Here is a 19,797-nt window from a genome sequence, read left to right on the forward strand (position 1 = left end):
TGTGGTCCACTCTCTTATATTAACCATTTCAGGAACATTTTGCCCAAATTTAACCAACCAACACTGAGATATTCCTCTTATTTTGAGATTATATTTATAAATCAGAAAAACTGTCTGTCTAAGTATAATATATCATTTAAATCCCAAGCTTTTCCCTGCATATAGCATCACATATATTTTCTTTATGCTTGCAAGTTATTCACCTATATCATATTATTCTACATTTTGTTTTTTTGTGCTGTCAATGTTCATTGCATGGTTTTATTGAGTGTTGATGTTTTGTTTTGTTTTCCTATTTAGTTGTTTGTATTTTATTTTAATTATTATTGTTGAAAAAATGTGAAATCAGCACTTCTCTTCATCTCTATACATGTTCTGTCTAATTGTACTTTGCTTGTATTCTTTTATATCAATAAAATGTAATACAACTAAATAGTTAGCTTAAAACCTCTGTTTAAAGTCAGCTTGTTAACAAATCTTCCTTTGCTAGAAATATTTTGATAAACTGTACAGGCAGGCCGGGGATTGGGGGATTGTATCCTGCAGTCCTGGGCTCCACCACACGAGGGAGACACCAGTTTCCTGTCAGCTGAAACATTTTGTTTTGGTCCTCCTCCCTGCTGAAGTTAGCCCAGTGCTCTTCACCTAATTTGTGTTTCTGCGTCCCCACACACAGCTAAAGGAAATGAAGAAGTTTTTCGATGACATTAAGAAGGATATCAAGTTTAAATCAGCCGGACCTGGGAAGAAACTAACAGAAGAGGGCAGGTAAAAAATAGCAAACTTTTCTCCGTTGCTACAATGCTAGAGCTAACTATTAACCGCACAGCTAGCTGCCTAGATGCTTAATGAGCTCGCTGCTGGTTATTATTGATTATCAGCAAGTATCAAAGCTAAATGTTGGTTAGTCAGTGATTTCCACTCAGTGTCAGGCAGCGTTTATACCGCCGTTAGTAGCCGTTTTAGTTATATAATAACTCTGCACAGTGGGAGGCGCCCATCTAATTTCAGGGTAGCTAACAGATAATCCCCGAACAAGCTTATTAAGCAAGTCAAGTAACGTGTTGTGACTTTTAGTCATAGTTAAGACACATATCTCACTCACTACTCACTCGAAAGTGAACTTGCCGTGTAATGGGCGTTTTGATAGTGTTGCTGATAGGTTATGAAACAGCCTCGCTCATTGCTCGTGTTATAAAAATGTGTGGCTAGTTCATTTAGTGGCCAGCGTATCTCCTCACTTCGCTTTTCTACAATGAATTTACAGTAGCAAGTCCCAGGTGGTGCAGAGCAGCTCCAGTGCCAAGCAGCACCGCCATGCTCCCAGTGCAGGAGCCCAGATGGCAGGAGCCGCAGCTCTGGCCAGGATTGAACAGCACCCACGGCCGAAGGTCCACACCTCTCAGGACGCCATCAGGAGCCAGGGTGGGACCTGAAATCCTCCTTAGCAATCATTCATTTTCTAGATGTCTCACTCTCAGTTATCATAGTAGTAAGATGTCTTTAAAAAGTGTTGCAAGTGTGGGAATTCACTTAAATTGATATCCCATGGTTGAGCCAGTTTTTGTATATTTCGTACAGCTAGGTCAGAGTTTGATTTAATAATCACAATTTAGTTTTCTACTGCTTATTATCTGTGTTTTAAAAGTGCTGGATTCTATTTTAAAAAAAGGATGACTTTCTGCTTTTGCTTGTAGTTAAAAGAGAGCTGGAGGCTGAGGCAGCCGCACTGGCTGAAAAAGACAAGGCAGCTGGAGCTGAGGTATGTATGACAGTGATGTGTTAGGTTGAACCAAAACCTTTTCAAATGACACCATTATACAATCATATTTGTCTCACAGTGATCAATATCAAGTCTAATGATATTAACAACAATTTCTCACCAGGGATCCAAAGTGCCAGTGAAAGATCCCACCTGTCTCTCAGTGTCAGGTGTGTATTTCACCTGTCCACTAACTGGAGCCATTTTAACTAAGAGTGAGAGGGAAGTACACATTAAAGAGGCCATTTTAATGGTACGTGAAGATATTGTCACATGTTCTCAATATAACTCAAAGTAGTTTTTGAAATTCTTAGCTACATAAAAATATGATTTAAATGAGATTTAACCTTATTCTTCTGAGCGTTGTTGACAAAACACGTAATCTGTTTTTACTGTCAGCGCTTCGAGGAGGATGAGATTGAGGCCTCTGTTATGATGATGCACACGTTTAACAAGGACAGAGAGAAAGTGAAGACTGCTGTGGACATCATAAGCAAGTAAGACACAAATGTATCTTCAACTGAGGCTGACTTCTAGTTGTTTTTAACTACTCTCACAATTAAACATTTTCAATAATTAGATTTTATGTTTTAAATTTCACGTTTCTTCATTGTATTGTCCACAGATACATTGAAAATATATGTAAGAATCCCACAGAAGAGAAATACAGGAAGATAAAACTCAGCAACAAAGTATTTCAGGTGTGTATGAAACTGGATTTTCTCATCATGACTGTCCAACTGTTACATTTTTCTTTTAGGGCTCTGTACTTATTTCCTTGTTGCTGTGTTCTTCGGTTTAAACTGCACTGTCCACAAATATTTTTCAATTCTGCCCACACAGCTACACTGTGCCCAGATCTGGACTTAATTAAATATATCTAAGGCAGTAACTACAGCATTTTATGTTAAATTAAACACGGTACCTTGTTTTTCACCAGTATGACCGAGCTGATATCTGATATCTGTGTACAGAGTAGTGTTTGCTTAAAACAAGACTTTCTCCCTGAGGAAAGAAACTGAATGTGGTAGTCATCTTTCAGGAACAACAAGCTTGTCCTTAGTGGAATAATTAGACCTCACACAAAACCAGAAATATGACTGCCTTAAACTGCTCTATGTGTCATGTAATTGTTAAAAATTACTGCAGAACCACAATAAACATAATATCGGTGCATCAGTGTATTGCACAAGTTCAGCTAAATGAGGGGCATAGTACCCTCTGTCCTGCTTTATTTCATAATCCATTTCCTGGTCATAATTTTAATGGTTGATTTTATGGCATCTCAAGATGTAACAAAGGATGTGCTTGTTTTATTTCAGGATAAAGTGCGTTGTGTGGAGGGCAGCAGAGAGTTCCTGCAGGCTCTAGGATTTACAAGCATTATGCTTCCTGTAGAAGGTCAAGGTAAATGAATCCTGATGCTTTTGATCAACAAGTCCCTTATCAACAAGGGGTTGTTTTATGTGAACCAGACCTGTCAGTGGTTTTTCTGTAATAATATCACCTTTCCTGGTGATCAGAGGAGGAAGAGGAGTTCCTGGTGTTGACAGAGCACAGTCCCGATGCCCTGGAGTTGATGAAGGAGAGGAGGGATCGTCTTGTGAGAGGAGAGCCAGTCAGAGCTCAGCTGAACAGAGAAGCTCAAGCGTTCAGAGCCTCTCCCAACGCCATGCGCTTTGACCTGCCACCAGAATTCTACAATCTGACGGCAGAGGAGCTCAAGAAGGAGCAACAGCAGAGGTACAGAGTCCTTGTTAATAGAAGGTCCAGTTTAAATTAGAAATAACTACATTTATACATCAATCAACTGATTAAAACGGATACAATTTAAACTGGACATATGATTTTATTGATTTAATTTCTCCTTCTCACCGTGCTTTTTTTTTTGATCAGTTGACATCTAATCAAACACAACAACTACATTTTTTCTAATTGTGATAGTGACGCAAGGAAGGAAGGAAGAGTAATGATATGTAATTGTTAACATCATGCAGTGTATAATTTGAGTAATGCCCATTGTCAAAGATTGATGATGCACCATGATTCACAATACTTGATTAAATCTTGCACAAGCAGCACTCAGCTGTCACAAAGAAGCCACATACCTGTCTGTGCGCTTGTTTTTAACAAACTGGTTGGTCGTATCTCAAGTTCTTCACAGATTCACAGTTTATGCAGTAATTCTTGAGGGTGATGGAGGAGACAGTGAGATCAGTTGTAACTCATCATACCTGTGTAGGGTAATTTCATAGTGATAGGGCAGACTCCGTAAGAATGAGAGATATTGATATGATATATTATCTGCACTTGGCAAGATATTTAGGCTCAGAAACATTTGCACTTGTCACTCTTCTATTAGTCAAATTTTAGGAGAAGGCAAGTGCATTTGTAATTGCAATGACTGTTTACAGGCTCAAACACCACCACCAATAGTGCACCCTCTAATCCTTCCTCGTTTTATATTCTCCCTGGGTGTGTTGTGCGCCTCTGGCCACGAAAACATCAAAGTGTACATCACACTAACCTCCCTTGAGCCTGCACTAAAGCACCAGCTTGTCTTGTGTGAATTTCTCAGGAGTGATTTGATAGAGAAGAACGCCATGCTGCGCACTAAAGCCATGAGGGAGAAAGAGGAGCAGAGGGAGAGAAGGAAATATAACTATACCCTACTCAGGATCAGACTGCCTGATGGGAACTTGCTACAAGGTAAGCATCTAAATGTTTCAACCAGTTCACATCATACAATACAAAATCTATTTTAATGTATTGAACAGTTTTTTTTAATCATCAAATATGAGTTTTGTTGAAAGCCCTGATAGAAATGAGAGTGAGTCAGTAAAGCTTATGTGTGATTTCAGGGACTTTTTATGCCTGGGACCGGCTTCCTGTGCTGTTCAGCTTTGTTCGGGAGTCGTTGGTGGACGGCTGGCAGCCGTTTGAGCTCATCGCTCCTGGAGGTCAAAAACTACAAGAGTCTGAAGAAGTCGCTCTCGCAGAGTGTAACTTGGTGAGTTTTTGAAAGTACAAAGCAGTGTGTCTAATAAAAGGAGGCAAAGTAATGCTGAAATAATTCAATGATCAGTCAAACATCAAGGAAATTACATATGTTTTTGTGACAACATTTTGTAGTGTCTCTAGTGTCTATATCGCGGTTGTTGACAAATCCCTTATGACCAAATCAACAATAAATTGAATATGTATACTGTATATCCACAGACTGATATAGTTTATATTGTGCAGAATACCTCTGTTGTTGTCCAAGAACTATTTATTTTGGATTGTTCTCACATGCACCTCTCCCCAGCTGTAAATTCTCACTAGAGCACCAAATATGTATTAATCTGCAGCTGAAAATGGTCCCACACAAATGCAGTATTTACTCCTGTTTGAATAACGTGGGTTTAACACATACCCAGCTGTATGAGGAAACTAGCCTTTTTTAAATAAATGAAACTGTATATTTTGGAGCTGGTTTTACAGATTTATAAAAAAAAGTTTGCTTGAGGCTGGCTGTCGCACAGGTTAGTGTCAGGAAGTATTGAGAGACAGACAAACACTTTGTTGGTTTTGGTCTTTTCATGGGATTTGTTAACAATGCACAAAATATAGAAGAACGCCATATTTATTCATTGGTGTTCTTACCGTAGAAAACACCAAAACATTTGCTAGTTAGTTTTCTCACTTTAATAATATTACAGAACATTGAATACCTTTTTTTAAAGATCTGTTAACATATAACTATGTTACTATCTATACTAATAGAACATATAACTTGATAATGAATTGCAGATCCAATACAAACAGAACTGTTATCTTCCTGTGATATAATATAAGAGCATACTTGTATGTTTTTCACAGGTTCCAGCAGCTCTGCTCTCATTTGCCTGGGATGCAGCTGTGCAGGCAGATATTGCAGCAGCAGGCGGAAAGAGCCCCACACTCCTTAAACCAGAGCTGCTGGAAAAAATTCGGACCCTGAACTGAGCGGACTGTCCCTGAACTCTCCCTGCTACCTCCCTCCCCGGCACCACCGGCGTGAAGTTGCCCCTTAAAAAAAATGACTAGCTATATGATTATTTTTTACCAATGCTGACATACTACTGTATGTCAGTAGCAGTGTTATAGACGAGGGGCAACTTCACTCTAATGCGCTTGTTCTGCTGAGTCTCCTCATACCTGTGTCTCACCTCTGAGGGGATAATGTCACACTGCAGTCTGCCTCCTGCTGAAGGAAACAGTAACAGATGGAGAAAGCAAAAGACGTGTTGTTTTGTTGTTGCATTCTGAATGTACATGCTGTGTAGTAGACAGACTGTGGCAGCAGCTCATCGTGCAACAGTCAACATTTCAGGTATACTTTACACGGCATGTTCTGACCTTGTTTACCTGTGTCACTATTTTTTCCAAGTAAACAATCCACCTGTCTTACACAACTGTCGGAATAACGGAGTGAACGTCTCTGGCTGCACAGTCATATAGAAAGAGTGAAGGAAGTAAGTCAGATACTACTAATCGTATCAAGTGTCTTCGCACAAGACTTAAAATGCTGTTAGTTTTGTTTGGTGAGGTCAAGGTTGAGTCAATGTTTTGTCTTTTAACTCATTGTCACCTGGCCTGATTTGGTGTAATGTAACTGACTCTGTCACTGTCAACATGCGGCAGCTTCTGGTTGCCTGTCTGTCTTCTGCTCTGCAGTGGCCACTCCATCACACACTTCACAGAGTGTGTCAACTCCTACAGAGTTTTCTGTTTTGTTCAACAGTTAAAACCTAAGTAATTTAGTTGACAAATATGAGTAAGAGCACAAGCCCAAACTATGTTTTTGGGATAATTTGACTTTTCATTAAAAAAAAAACCCTTTGCAAACAAATATTGTTTGGAGCAAAGAGTTGGACTGACAATATAGTGGTGACTCTAATACAAATATATGTTGTATTAGACCAGTTTTCAGCATCTTCAGGATCCATTAAAACTCTATAAGACGCAGTAGATGTTTAAATGTAAATGAAACAGTGTGTGGCACATGTAGCCTTGCCCACATTAAGTGAAAAGTGGTTTAATTGTCGAGGCTCGCTGCAGAAGCTTCATGTAGTCGACTCGCTCTAGCATGCAGGCAGTCATTAATTACAATTCTGTTAAAACTGGCAGCATGGACTCCTGTTATATTAATGGTGCTTTTGACTAATGTATTTGTTTGTATCAAACACATTTGCTCAAGACAAAAAGGGTATATATTTCAAACACAATAGGAATATATAAAAAATTAATAGAAAGTATGAGCCCAGTGAATCCAATGAGATCAATGTGAAATAAACAAAATGTGTTTTAGATCCACCCTCCCCACTGAAACATGAAGGTCAGTACATTATAAGTGGTTTTGCTGTATGTGAATCCATTCCAGTTAAATCTGAAAAAAAGAAATTATTCATTTTATTTCTTCAACTAGGTGAACGCTAATTATGTCGATTAATAGTATTTGTTTTTCTCCTGCTTGTTGTTAGTTAAAATGACAACAAACTACCTCTGTGCTCATCTTTCTAAAACATCCGAAGTAATGGCAGAATTAGATCCAAGTCACAGGGTTGAGTGACAGTTGTAATCATCTAAAAGCTGGGGACTAAAAGGAGCTGTTAACCATACGTTTGATGCAGAAGTTGTTGCACATTCCCAGCGTTCACCAGGCAGTCAGACATCTCTCTCGTTCAGCCTGCCTACCAGTCGCCCACTGGTACCCTGAAGGGTTTAAATGTATTGTTGTAACCTTATAAAAATGATTAGTGAGCAGTTGTGATCTGTCCAAATGTTCTGTTGCTTTTTAACCTGCCTGTAATAAAGATGGCTTGCATTGCATCTTTATTTTTGTTTAATAAATTATGAGGCAAGTCTGTGTTTTAATGTCAATATGTGCCTAAAATGAAGACATACTGTGAGTGGAAGATCAATTACATTAATTAATTTCCTTTTGGACTTAAATGTTTTGAAGTCTGGTGCTGGACATATAGACATATTTAAATAATGCTTTATTGAAGACAAACATAAAACCTACTAATTACATAACTGAAGGCTCAGTGTACATCTGACACCTTAAATGTGAACAGCAAGTAGTGGATGGCTGTTTACCACTTCAAATGCTAACATACAAATGACTAGACCAGAGTGGTAATAAGCAGTGTGATCAAATGTGTTCATGTAATTTAGCTTTTGTTTACCAGTGATCCAACAGAGTGAAAACATGGACACAAATCTCTCCCTGCTATGATCCCCCCCCCCTTCCCCCAATACTAAATATTATGTATGGTTTGAACTCCCCACATCAACAGAAACATACAGTACCGTCTCCACCGTGAAGCCTGGGGGCAGCAGCTTCATGCTGTGGGTCTGACCCTGAGCAGCAAGCTCTGGAAGGCTCGTTGAGGTCAAACATACGAAGACTGCAGCAAAATACACAAATCCTGGAGGAACCTCTGCTGCAGTGTGCAGGAGAAATGTGAACTGGGAGATTTAAAGCTTTATAGTGGCCAAAAAAATTACCTGACCAGTCATCATCCCAATGCAACTCTTCCAAGCTTGAGCAGTTGTGCAAAGTGGGAAAATGCTTTATGTTTCAGATCCAAAAAGTTTCAGATAATCTGTTTAAAGAACTAAGCAATGTGATATTAATTATGGTGTCAAATTAGCAGACTTCTAAATTATCATGTCCAACTAATTGCCAGCTTAACCTGAGTATTTAGTCAATTAAACGGACGGTTTTCAGTGATTAACTGACTAAGAGAGGAATATGGACAACTGGTTTCCCTATAATTAGTACCTTGTTACATTGGAGATTTTCTAGAAATAGCTCAGAAATGATTTCCTACCAAATAAAGCATCACCAAAATTGCAGTGCCCAAACGTGCAGAGAAGATTTAGAACTTGTATTATCATTGGATAATCTTTCATTATTAAAAAAAAAAAAAAAAAAGTCCAATTACATCTGGTTTTATCCAAAGAGGCAAAACAATAAAACATGTAAAAATATGAATGTACTACAAGCACTGTTGAGCAGCCTTGAGGACAAAAGCATCTCTTCTCAAATACAGTTTTAGTTGTCGATATGAAAAATTAACAATTGTTAAAATTATGCGTTAGCTTTACGCTACCAAAGGCACCCAGATGGAGGGTGTGGAATGAATGGTATATAAAAGTGCAGTACTTTTATTCACGTTTAATGAATTTATCCTGTTCAAGTATTCTTGAAAAAAAAAAACAACAAAAAAACAGAAAATACATATTTATAAAACATGACACTGGACCTAACTGTACAAGTACAGATCTAGCAACTACTCCAGTGAGTTGTCAGAATTAGAAATTGCAGAATAAATGCACAAAGGGAAACGTATGGAGGGACTTGTAGCCTGTCATTTCCCAACTCTAACTTCTGGTAAACTATATACATTTAGAGCATGACCAGATACTTAGAAATCCAATACCATAATGAAGTCAACATTTCCAAAACCGTAAATAATGCTGTTCTTGATGTCTTGGATGCTTCTTGTCATGACTATCAGGCATTTTGTTCTGCTCTTTCTTCTTCTGTTCAACCCAATCTGCTGTAGCAAAAGCAGTGCCAGAGAGATGCTCACAACACGTGTGCCTGACTGAAACGTCAATGCCAAAAAATCAGACACATAGTTAATGAACATTTTGTCAAATTTGCCCTTAATACTCAAATCAGGCACTGTGATTTTACACACATCTACATTTCACAGGCAAGATGGGACCTGACACTTAAACAATTAGGTGACAGGAAACTCATAATACTGAGCAGACGCCAGCGTGACCTGCTGTGGATCGCCTGTACCAGAGTGCTGTGCTTCATCTTGCTTGATTCTGTCTTGGACACAGTAGAGTTTAGACCCTGGAAGGAGGAATTTAATTAAGGAAAGATGGGCGTTGGGGTAGAGGCAGGTGCAGGGTTCCCGAGGTGACAGGGTGAGGGCCTGTCCCGTCCTCAGGCAGTGGCAAGTGTAGGAGCGGCGCTGGCCACTGGGAGAGCAGCTGTGTCAGAGGGGGTGACTTCCATCGGACCGTCTCCCTCGCTGGTTGAGCCTAAAAATAAAATTCAAAATAAGATTGCAGTGTTCCACTAATCCTGCCCTGGTCATCTGTGTATGGATCAAACAATTTAAATACAAAGTGTCAATTAGCAAACTTTAGATAGACTCTAGTTGATTCCTCTCTCTTTACATGAAGTTAAAGCTCCAGCTACAGAATGCAAAGTCATGAGTGTTTTTTATCTTTCTCATCTAAAGGCTGGAACATGTTTCTCTGGGTTGCAATTATGTCGAACTCTAATTTGGGCGTGAACCTCCTCAGAAGTGTCAGTGTATACTCGAGAGACGGGATCTCCCATTGCTACATGTAGTCAGTATGTGGGTTCACGTGTCTGTGCACAAATCAGCATGTTTTGGTTCAGGCACAGTCTCTCTCCATTAATTGTTCCAAACTATAATTAAAAGATTCACAACCTAATTACAAAACAACTGAGGGAGAAAGTGCTGAGCATAAAAGAAGCTGGATTTGTTTTGACAATTCTGGGTTTGCACAACACATCAATATTTGAGAGGTCTGTGCATCAGCTTTGCGACTATTGTTAGGGCCACAATGTCACTGTCAATGTCAAAGAACTGGTCTGTGACTATTTCTTAAATCATGATAATACAAAACTTAAAAGTGGTCAGAATGTGAGCGTTAGGGTTAAAACTGGATACAGCTTTTTACTCCTGCTTCATAACTCACCATTCTGTGCAGAGATGATCATACAGTCTTCCTCATCGTCATCCTCAGTGTCAGCTTGAAAACCGTCGGCCTCTGTTGCTTCCGTCTGGCAAAGACAGAGGTGTTAGGACCATTAGAGAGAGTAATTGGCTACATTTAACTCATGAATAGCAGATTTCCATGACTCAATAACCTGGACCAAAAAGGGACACTAACTTTAGAATACAATTAACTAAAATTTCACAAAATGTCATGTTTTTATACCTGCTCAGTGTCAGTACATCTCTTCATGAACTTGGTGATTGACATGCTGCCTGCGCTCTTCCTTTTGTTGGAGGATGAAGATGTGGTGGAGGAGGTCTGAGGTGTAGTTGGAGAGTTTCCCTGAGAGCCCGTGGCTGCCTGGGGTTCTTCACGGGACTCTTCTCGAGCTCCTGTGGTGAGGTAGGTCCACTGGCAGGGCACTGGAAGAGCCTCCAGGCCAAAACGGGACAGAGCGTCTTTGTGCACATACCAGCAGCAGCGTCTGTAGGTTGAACGCTTCTCATAAACAGCATTTTTCTTCATAAGGCGCTTCAGCTGTATTCTGATGAAAGGGAGGGAAGAAAAAAAGCATTTAAACCGAAGTCAAAAAATGTATAAGAACAAGATGTGCAGTGGCTGTACGTCTGTACAACGTATTTGGTTGGCCGTTACATCTTCATCTGGTAACATTCAACATGTGACTTGCAGGGTCCATATATTGACTTAATTTGACTCAACCCAGGTGTGAATTCCAGGTCTGGCTCATCATGACACACAAAAACACAAAACTCTCCACTCGATCATTTGACTGTAGTGTTATAGTTGTTTATTATTATAGTCGTTATTTGTGAAGCACTATATCACATATTTATGATAACTTTTATCACCAAATAAGTTTTACCTGGTGGGAATGTTGTCTCCAGGTCTTTGAGGGCTGGATAGTTCAGGAAGTGATGAAGATGAGGAGGTCTGCTGACGACAATACTCCTGAAACTCACTGATGATCACTTTGCTGCTGTTGATATTGCCGTGCAGCAGAGGCAGCAGCTGACTGAGTACTGTGAGAAAAAAGAGCATTTAAGTGTTATTAAAGTAATGTGTCATTAACTCATAAATAAACCAAACTGGGAACTTAAAACTTATGCCTTATAGGGCACAAAAATGTATTGTGGAGTTGATCTAATTTCACTAGGAGTGGCAGAAAGCATTAATAATAACAACAATAACTAACAGTAAACCTAGAATTATTAATTATGAAATAAATTATGTAATATTCTTAAAAAAAAAAAAAAAAAACATGCAAGAAATTAACTGTTACTATTAACATTTCTGGCAGCTGATGACAAATCCACCCAAAAATGAACACCAGTTTAGTTCTTTTGATTTTCACCTCCACTTAAAAAAGGGATTAGCCATCACTCCTCAAAAATAGAGAGGTAAATAACTCAATTTGTTGACAAAACACTGCATATATTCATTAAAAAAAACAACAACAAGCCAATCATTTCAAGCCACTGACAATTTGATTCAACAATCTTGCTTTATGGTCAAAATACAAAGAATATGTCAGATAAACAATTGCGAATGGCACTGGCCAACTGATCCAGAAAAAACACAAAATTGTAGAAAAAGTGGGTCACTCAGTCCAGTGGCTGAGAATCCTGATGGGTTTGTCAGGTCTCAAATAGACCATCACCAGCAGAAGGCTGTTTTCAGGCTACATCAAAGTATATCAGTGAAGGATGTGAGACACACTTACATTGTTCTTCTCTTTGAGCCTTCTGTGACAGCTCATCTGGGCTGGGGCTGGTGTCAGGCTTCGGTAAAGGCTCCACTAGACACACAGCATAGGGCTGGAAAAGCTCAGAAACCGGTCCCTCTCCCTCCCAGACGCAGCCCCTCACCACTGGCTCCAGAACCTTCATCTTCTTCTTAGTGGACATCAGCTCGTCCCACTCCCTTGCTTTCAGTTTCTGCTGTATTTTCTGCTTTTCCATGTCGCCGCCATCCTGGAGGTTGCATATGTGTTAACAATGGTGCAAACAGGAAGCAGAAACTTTGCTCAAGTATTTTGAAACAAGAAAATTCAAACAACTATCATCTAGCAAGACGAGGAGAGATAAATCCCTTCATACCAATTCTTCCAGTGCCCCTTCATCATCCGAAAGGTAGCCATGAGGAACAAAGAAGCCGTCGTCATCGTCATTGTCATCGTCTCCTCCCTCCTCCTCATCCTCCTGAAAATGATTAACAGTTCAAAGTTTTTAAGTAAAATTATTTTCTAAAGACCCAAGATTAATATAATCATGTATGCTGTTTTTCTAGTTAAAGCTGATTATCACACTTTCAATACATTCACAGACACTCCAACAACATTTTATATGCTTTGATTATTCGGATTCTCAATTTTTAATACAAGGACCAGAGTTGGATTTCATAACAACATTAAATAATACATTTTATACATTCTTTCAAACTCAAGTCACCACTTGCAGCTGCTCTGCCAGTTTCAAGGCTCTTCAAGTTGATTGTTACTAATTATGCTAACTACATTCAATGTTTCGGAATATACTGACATGTTTTGCATGTGCATTAAACTATTATACTGGGAATCCGTGTAGACAATACACAAAACTTAAAAAAAAAAAAAAAAAAGCAAATAGAGAAATATTTGAACTTTTACACTCTTTATTGAAACTCACCCCTTCGCTATGTGAGAGGGACTCTCCTGGTTCCTCTTCCTCCCATTCCTCATCACTGTCCACCTCATAGTCCAACAAATCCTGTGGTGACAGAACCCAGCTGTTAGCGTCACAGCTACACAAACAAAACTGTCTGACATAAGATGCAAATAAATATTACAGCTAGAACACTATCAAAGATAAGATTGATATAGAAACTGGTGTTACACTTAAATGTATGCCACTACAATCAATTTTTTTGGCCATAAAAAATAAATTCAGGACTTATTTCTGGGACAAATGAACTGAACAAATTGATGCCTTTTAAAAATAAAATCTATTTACCTTGTCTTGTCTGAGGGGGCAGCGAGGGGAGATGTGTGAGCTCTTCTTACTCCAGGTGCCCCAGTATGCTGGACGGTAGTTCTCATGAAACTGCAACAACTTCAAGGATCCGTATCGTTTACGGTCTGGCACGCCATCTGGTTTGGGCCCATCCACTGCTATACACTCACTGAGAAAACAGCCAATGTGGAGAGACAGAATGGTTAACCAAGGCCCCCACGGGGAAAATCTATCTAATATCTACACAACACATCAAATAACTGTTAAAAATACTTATTGGGGAATTTCAGAAAGGCTTCTCCTTTTTTTTTGCCATGATTCAACTACTGAACATTTTTCTTGGAAAGTTTGTGTGGTAAAACAGATGCAATGGTCACTTAATTAGGTACACCTGTACAATCTAACAGCTCTGCCACACTCTGAATTCTACTTCTCTGACGCTAATACATTTTAAGTCTTAGTCAACAGTGAGAGAAAGGTGATAATTCTACTTTATTATTGGGATTGTATCAGGTGTTTTTGTTGTGTTAGACTGTGTTATATTGAGAGGTGTTTCTAGTTTTACGGTCATCCTATTCACATGAATGAAGGGGGCACAGGTACTGTTCACTATGAGACAGCCCTTCAACAAATATCTAAATACACTTCATCTAGAAGCGCTTTGGAGTTTTGAGGAGGCGATGTGGTCGTAGCATTTGAATGTTTGAAACATACAGATGAATTATATTACAAGAGGAATGCAGGAGGTTTCTATAGATATTTTTGTGACCGGGTTGCCACTGAAATCCATCATTTACAGCAATGAATCCAAACTGGCTACAGCTGTCTTCTTCATGAAGGAGCACGATACAAACTTTTCAGAGCCAGCCTTCATGCCTGCAGGGGGCTTTAATCATCAAGAGAATGATTCAATTGAGATTTTGTTTAAAGAGAAGTAATGTTATCACACAAAATTAGGTTAGCTCCCAGCAGGTTAGTATAATGTGGCAGGCAATGAAATGCATTAGACAACAAACATTTAAATTACTGTTCCCAAATGTTCTTTTCAACATTTTCAAAAGGTCTGGCCCATATTAGGTCTGTCTTTGATGCAGGTCCCTTGACATGGCAAAAACATGCCGCTGGTAGGCTGGGAAAATTGGGATAAACAGTGTTAGTATTCTCACCTGAGCAAGTCTGTCTGTCTAGGTTGAGTGGGGCCTGACCAACGGGGTTTTCTTCCGATCCATTCCTTCAGACCGCTCAGGTTATCACCAGGGTTCAACAGATACTGGTCTAGCTCCTCCAGAACAGAGTCCTCACACTGAACCCGGCACAGTGGTGCTAGAGACATGTTTTCTTTTATCTCAAATGGAGCAAACTTCCCACATGCTGCTGCAAGTGTCTGAAACAGTGACAGGATATAAGAAGTTGCAGTTAGGATATACAGGATCACAGCATGTGTTGAAACTCAATTGAGCTTTACTCAATTAAGCTTGTACTGGAGATCAGATCATAATATGTTATGTAACTGCTAGCTTTCACTCAACAACACAGTACTTATATGCAATGAACACCGTAATCGAGCACAAAAAAACAACTGTTTAATCAGTATCTCCAGATGTAATTTATCTTTGACACCTGTTTACACCTACAGTAGATGACTTATGTTATAAAGTGAAAGATCAACCAACCTTTGGAGCTTGTTGAATCTTGGCTTTTTGTAAAAACCTCGTGATTTCTGCTTTCTCAGCTTTAAAACGCTGTAAACAGACATTAGTCAGCAGATTAATTGGTGTATTTGTCCATTGTAAACCTGAGACATGTATGTAGCACCCACCAACATCTTTCAGTATAAACTTACATCTTTCTCTTCTTTCAACCGTTTCTCCTCTTCTTTCATTCGCTTCTCCTCTTCCTTCTTCCGTTTCTCTTCAAGTTTAGCCCTGAGGAAAGTCCACAGCACAACATTTAGAAAAAAACATTTTCACCAACACCGACTTGTAGCACTCAAAATACCAACATCAATAGGATATGTCAACACTTTAGAATCACAGAAATCTTGCATGACTCACTCTAGTTTTGATTTCCGTAGTTCCTCTTTTGCTTTTAACCTGTCTGCCTTTTCCTTTTCCTCCTTCTCTTTTTTCTCTCGTCTCTCTCGCTCATCCTTTTCCTTTTTCTCGCGTTTTTCCCTTTCTCGGTCCTCCTTTAATTTGCGAGCCTCTTCTTTCTTTTTCTCTTTTGCAGCTTTAGCCTCCTCCTTCTGTCGTTCCTTCTCCTGTCGCAGCCGAAGCCTCTCCTCTTGTTCTTGTAAACTCTACAATTACCAAAATTCACCATCAGTTCTCCCTTTAAATGGTGCTTTCAATAAATGGTCAATTGTTTGAGAAATATGAAAAAACAAATAACAAAACAAATAACAAAAAAACTGGTTTTGTTTTAAAGCAGTGCAGTGAATGATTTATGAAGTGACAATGGAGTCTGAGACAGACTTCAACCTCAGCTTGTAGTGTATACATCAAATGTCTCACCTTTAATGAGCGTCTTTTCATCGTTTTCTGATCTGCTGGTATCTTAGGGGTGTTCTTTGGCTCCTGTAAGAATAAAGCAAAAAAACAACTCTGATATGACTGACTGGTTTGATACAATATCTGGAATTTTGATTAGCCTGATACTGTGTTTAAAAAATGTTACTATGTGTAAATATCAACAATACATGTGAAAACAGACATCCTCAGAACACTGTGATACTATCAATAGACATTTGATCAAAACTATGAGATAATTAATTTCCCTCAATATTGCAACTCTCATGTGATGCTGAGGAACATATCATATAATATACTACAGTTGTAATATGTCGCAAAAATCTATTAAATAAATTGCAGGTAGCAAATGTTAATCAAAATCTCTGATATCTGATGCTGAAACAAACTTAGCATTACCGTGCTGTGCACTGAAATACATTTTTGAATGATTTTTGAGATACATTATCAGACAATTCATTAGTAACTAATATGGTGATAGAAATGTTGTTAATATTAAGCACAACTTAGTGGGATTGAACAAAAAGCAGAAGTTGGGAGCTGTACATACTGTGGGTGTAGTTGTGGGGGTTGGGTCGTCAGCGTTGGACTTCTCTGGTGAGCTTTCAGACACAGAGCTGACTGATGAAGCTGACAGCATGGACCTGTTTCCTGACTCATTCTGCTCCTCTGGCTCACTGTCAGAATCCTGTGTTGTATCAAGCTGAGAGATAGATGTCTGATTCTCATCTTTTCCCTTTTCTTCATCCTCCTCTTCATCCTCCTCCTCATCATCATCATCATCCTCCTCCTCCTCCTCCTCCTCATCATCCTCCTCCTCCTCCTCCTCATCATCTCCTTCTTCTACTTCATCATTGACTACAATGCAGTCTAAAATGTGTGTTTTAGGAGTGTGCTCAACATTGCTGGATTTCCCAGAGGAGGTGGTTTTGTCTTTGCTTCGATGCTGGTCTTCTGATGGGAGGCATGAAGAGTCGGGAGCTGGTAAAACAAGGCACTTTATAGGAGACAACGTGTTGGAGTCAGTCAGATCTATAACCATGTTCTCATCTGAGGCTGCAGGACCCTTGCGGCTGAGGAAGCCATCAATGGGCCCGCGACCATTAACCAAGGGTGGTCCATTGCGCACAAGGGGTGGAGAGGATTCGTCCTTATTCTCCCTGTCTGAGACTCCTGGTTCAGGACAGGAATGTTCACAGGGGCGTTTAGGTGGCTGGTTCTCTTTAGGTTCAGGGTTCAGGCGCTTGAATGGGAGACGAGCTGCAAGCACATACAAAATACTTAATCACCATCAATGGCTATTGTGTTGCATCTCTGTCAATGTAAAACAGGTGATAGAAATACAAGTTGCAAAAGTAAAAATTCAACAGCAACACAAATTCAGTAAGATTACAACAACTTAAATAGATTTATAATGTTACTTAATGCATTCATGCAAAGTAACATCAGTGACAATAAAAAAGTTAAATTATGTTTAATGCATTCAGATCTCATAACTGTAAAGGACAACCGACCATCTTGTTGGCAACTTATGTAAACTTGTGCAATTACTATCTGTATTAGTTGGTTTGACAGTTCCACACTTGTGCATGCACATATATTAGGTAAATATAACACCAAACAAAATGAGGATTTGATCAAATATGCACAATAGAGGGATCAATTAAGAGTATATAAAGAATATGTAAAGGTGCAGTAATCATGCAGTATTAAAATGATCGACCTTCTAATAGATCAATGTTATCTGATCATTTCTGACTGTCACAGATAATCTTTTAATACTGTCAAAAATTCTTGATTAAAAAAACAAAAAAACAAAAACATTCCATTTACCTTGTACAAGTTTCTTGTTGGCATTTTTGTTTGACTTGCAAGCCATACCTATAAAGAACAGAAATATCATTAGAATGTAATATCTCACATATAACTGTGCTTCAAAATATTCAGGTTTGAAATAATGAAGTAGCTCTGAAATTGGTCAAAGAAAAATCAATCGATGGCAGTTTTGACAACTGTGATACTGACACCTGTTGTTTTAACAGTTGAAGCTTTTTGCAGCAGATGAAAGAGCAGAACTGACTTAAAGTGACAGTCACTACAAATAAAGCTTTCAGTATATTGCTTCATTGAATTACTATACTTGAAATCATAGAAAACAAAGGCGAAGATCAAATAACTAAACAAATAAAAACTCGACTTTTTTTACTTGAGTTATTGTTAAAACTTCGCTTGAGGAAACGTAGCATTAGTTTACTACTGTAATAAGCACACGACAGGGTAGTTGTTGAGCTGTAGGCCTTCCTAAAATATCAAACACCTTCGTATTAATATGAAACTGTCGGATGACAAATACACTCTCAATATCAATCTTAAACTTGCATTAACGTCACGATAGTTTTCAGCGTTGGTGTGCTGCCGCTGCACTGTTGTAATGAACGGAGTGTTAATGGTTGTGTTTGGCTTGCTCTCCCGCCAACCGGTACATCAGACGGTGCAGCAGGCCCGGCCGAGTCCGCACTGGGCACGCACCTTTAGGCTGTCAGACAGGAGCTGCCTGTCCGACCACAACACTGAAATCTTAAAGTACGACAAAATGGTGTAACGCGCAACAACTGCAAGAAGCTCGGGTGTGCGACAGCTTAGACAACCTAGCAACTGCAAAGGTTCACCTATGAGAACAGCTTTCATTTGTGGTGCTAAGGTTTAACCAATTCACGGTACGCTAGTCGTAGTAGCAACTCTGCTAAGCACCCCGGAGAGCTACGAGCTAGCAGATCAATTGTAGTAGTGCAAGCCACTCGGTTTAAGACTTTTTACGGCAAAGTAGCTATGAAAGTTAAAATAACCGCTACTAGTAGGCTGACATCCAATCTTAACATAACGACATTGTTTGTCATGGCACCTTTAGCTACGTTTCCACACATTATACCAATATCATTACATTAGCAGCTGCACCCAGACAGTAGCCAGGTTAGCTGTATACAACCGGTAGCTGCCATGTTTGAAACATTAGCGGCAAACGTTCACATTAAGTTGTATCAGTTAACGTTTAGCTCGTAACGATGACAACAGTGAACGTTAACGGTGTGTAGTCAAAGTAACGAGGTCAGATTTAACTCTAATGTTACTCCGTTTGATGTCGTGTTATGCTCACTTTATAAGTAGACAACACTCCGTTCACATAATAATAATAGTAGTAATAATAATAAAAACGTTGGCAAGTTGGTAGGACTATCTGCCATCTTGCTAGACGTGGTATTAGCGTTACCTCTTCTGCGAGGAGTCGATGCTGCCAAATGTCCGTCCACCGATGGGTTTTCCGCCGCGAGCATCCCGACCACTAACCCGGGGCCCCTCTAGTTTGCAATATTATCCGGTGAAACTTCAAAACAACGGGGCAAATCTTGTCAACACCCGAGAATGCCCCTAATAATGAACCGAAGCTAGTCTTGCTGTTCAAATTACATGTATTTCTAATTTATTTTACATAAACCATGGCGCACTAACTTTCCGCATTTCCCACATACTCCCTTGTTTTACCCCTCTGCCTGCCTCGCGCTCCCCAGTCGGAATTGGCGGGAGTGTGTCACGTTCATCAATTACTGTCTCTGATTGGTCAGAGCCAAGCTACTGGTCGATGGTTAGAGCGCTTGATTTGTACCACTGCGTTGCGCGTTTGCACCAGCTTTGCACTGTC

At 39.4% G+C, this 19,797-nt stretch overlaps 2 protein-coding genes across 2 annotated transcripts; one reads left to right on the plus strand and one right to left on the minus strand.

Moving 5' to 3' along the window:
- Positions 1–618: 618 nt before the first annotated feature.
- Positions 619–7,615, plus strand: ubxn6 (UBX domain protein 6). The gene is made up of 11 exons (XM_053322005.1): positions 619–768; positions 1,268–1,425; positions 1,698–1,762; positions 1,887–2,015; positions 2,162–2,259; positions 2,388–2,463; positions 3,085–3,169; positions 3,286–3,505; positions 4,341–4,471; positions 4,624–4,772; positions 5,624–7,615. Exons 1-11 carry the CDS (start codon positions 686–688, stop codon positions 5,747–5,749), a joined length of 1,320 nt encoding a protein of 439 aa, XP_053177980.1. The 5' UTR covers positions 619–685; the 3' UTR covers positions 5,750–7,615.
- Positions 7,616–9,049: 1,434 nt separating this feature from the next.
- On the minus strand, positions 9,050–19,631 carry chaf1a (chromatin assembly factor 1, subunit A (p150)). The gene is made up of 16 exons (XM_053322273.1): positions 19,369–19,631; positions 17,934–17,981; positions 16,651–17,360; positions 16,086–16,148; positions 15,627–15,871; positions 15,416–15,497; positions 15,246–15,314; positions 14,739–14,956; positions 13,573–13,741; positions 13,249–13,329; positions 12,682–12,783; positions 12,306–12,555; positions 11,448–11,604; positions 10,787–11,108; positions 10,544–10,628; positions 9,050–9,853 (listed from the first exon to the last, which is right to left on the minus strand). The coding sequence occupies exons 1-16, from the start codon at positions 19,430–19,432 to the stop codon at positions 9,756–9,758; spliced, it is 2,763 nt and encodes a 920-aa protein (XP_053178248.1). The 5' UTR covers positions 19,433–19,631; the 3' UTR covers positions 9,050–9,755.
- Positions 19,632–19,797: the final 166 nt, after the last annotated feature.

The sequence above is a fragment of the Scomber japonicus genome, chromosome 7 (assembly GCF_027409825.1).
Source record: "Scomber japonicus isolate fScoJap1 chromosome 7, fScoJap1.pri, whole genome shotgun sequence".
Classification (NCBI taxonomy): Eukaryota; Metazoa; Chordata; class Actinopteri; order Scombriformes; family Scombridae; genus Scomber; species Scomber japonicus.

What these genes read in the sequence shown, in the direction of transcription:
- ubxn6 (XM_053322005.1), top strand. Translation starts at nt 686, where the DNA reads ATGAAGAAGTTTTTCGATGACATTAAGAAGGATATCAAGTTTAAATCA. An exon ending in GGACGCCATCAGGAGCCAGG is followed by an intron (nt 1,426 to 1,697) that starts GTGGGACCTGAA and finishes TTTTGCTTGTAG; the next exon opens with TTAAAAGAGAGCTGGAGGCT. An exon ending in AAGAAGGAGCAACAGCAGAG is followed by an intron (nt 3,506 to 4,340) that starts GTACAGAGTCCT and finishes TGAATTTCTCAG; the next exon opens with GAGTGATTTGATAGAGAAGA.
- chaf1a (XM_053322273.1), bottom strand. Translation starts at nt 19,432, where the DNA reads ATGCTCGCGGCGGAAAACCCATCGGTGGACGGACATTTGGCAGCATCG. An exon ending in AGATTCAACAAGCTCCAAAG is followed by an intron (nt 14,957 to 15,245) that starts GTTGGTTGATCT and finishes TCACTGTTTCAG; the next exon opens with ACACTTGCAGCAGCATGTGG. An exon ending in AAGGGGCACTGGAAGAATTG is followed by an intron (nt 12,556 to 12,681) that starts GTATGAAGGGAT and finishes TGCAACCTCCAG; the next exon opens with GATGGCGGCGACATGGAAAA.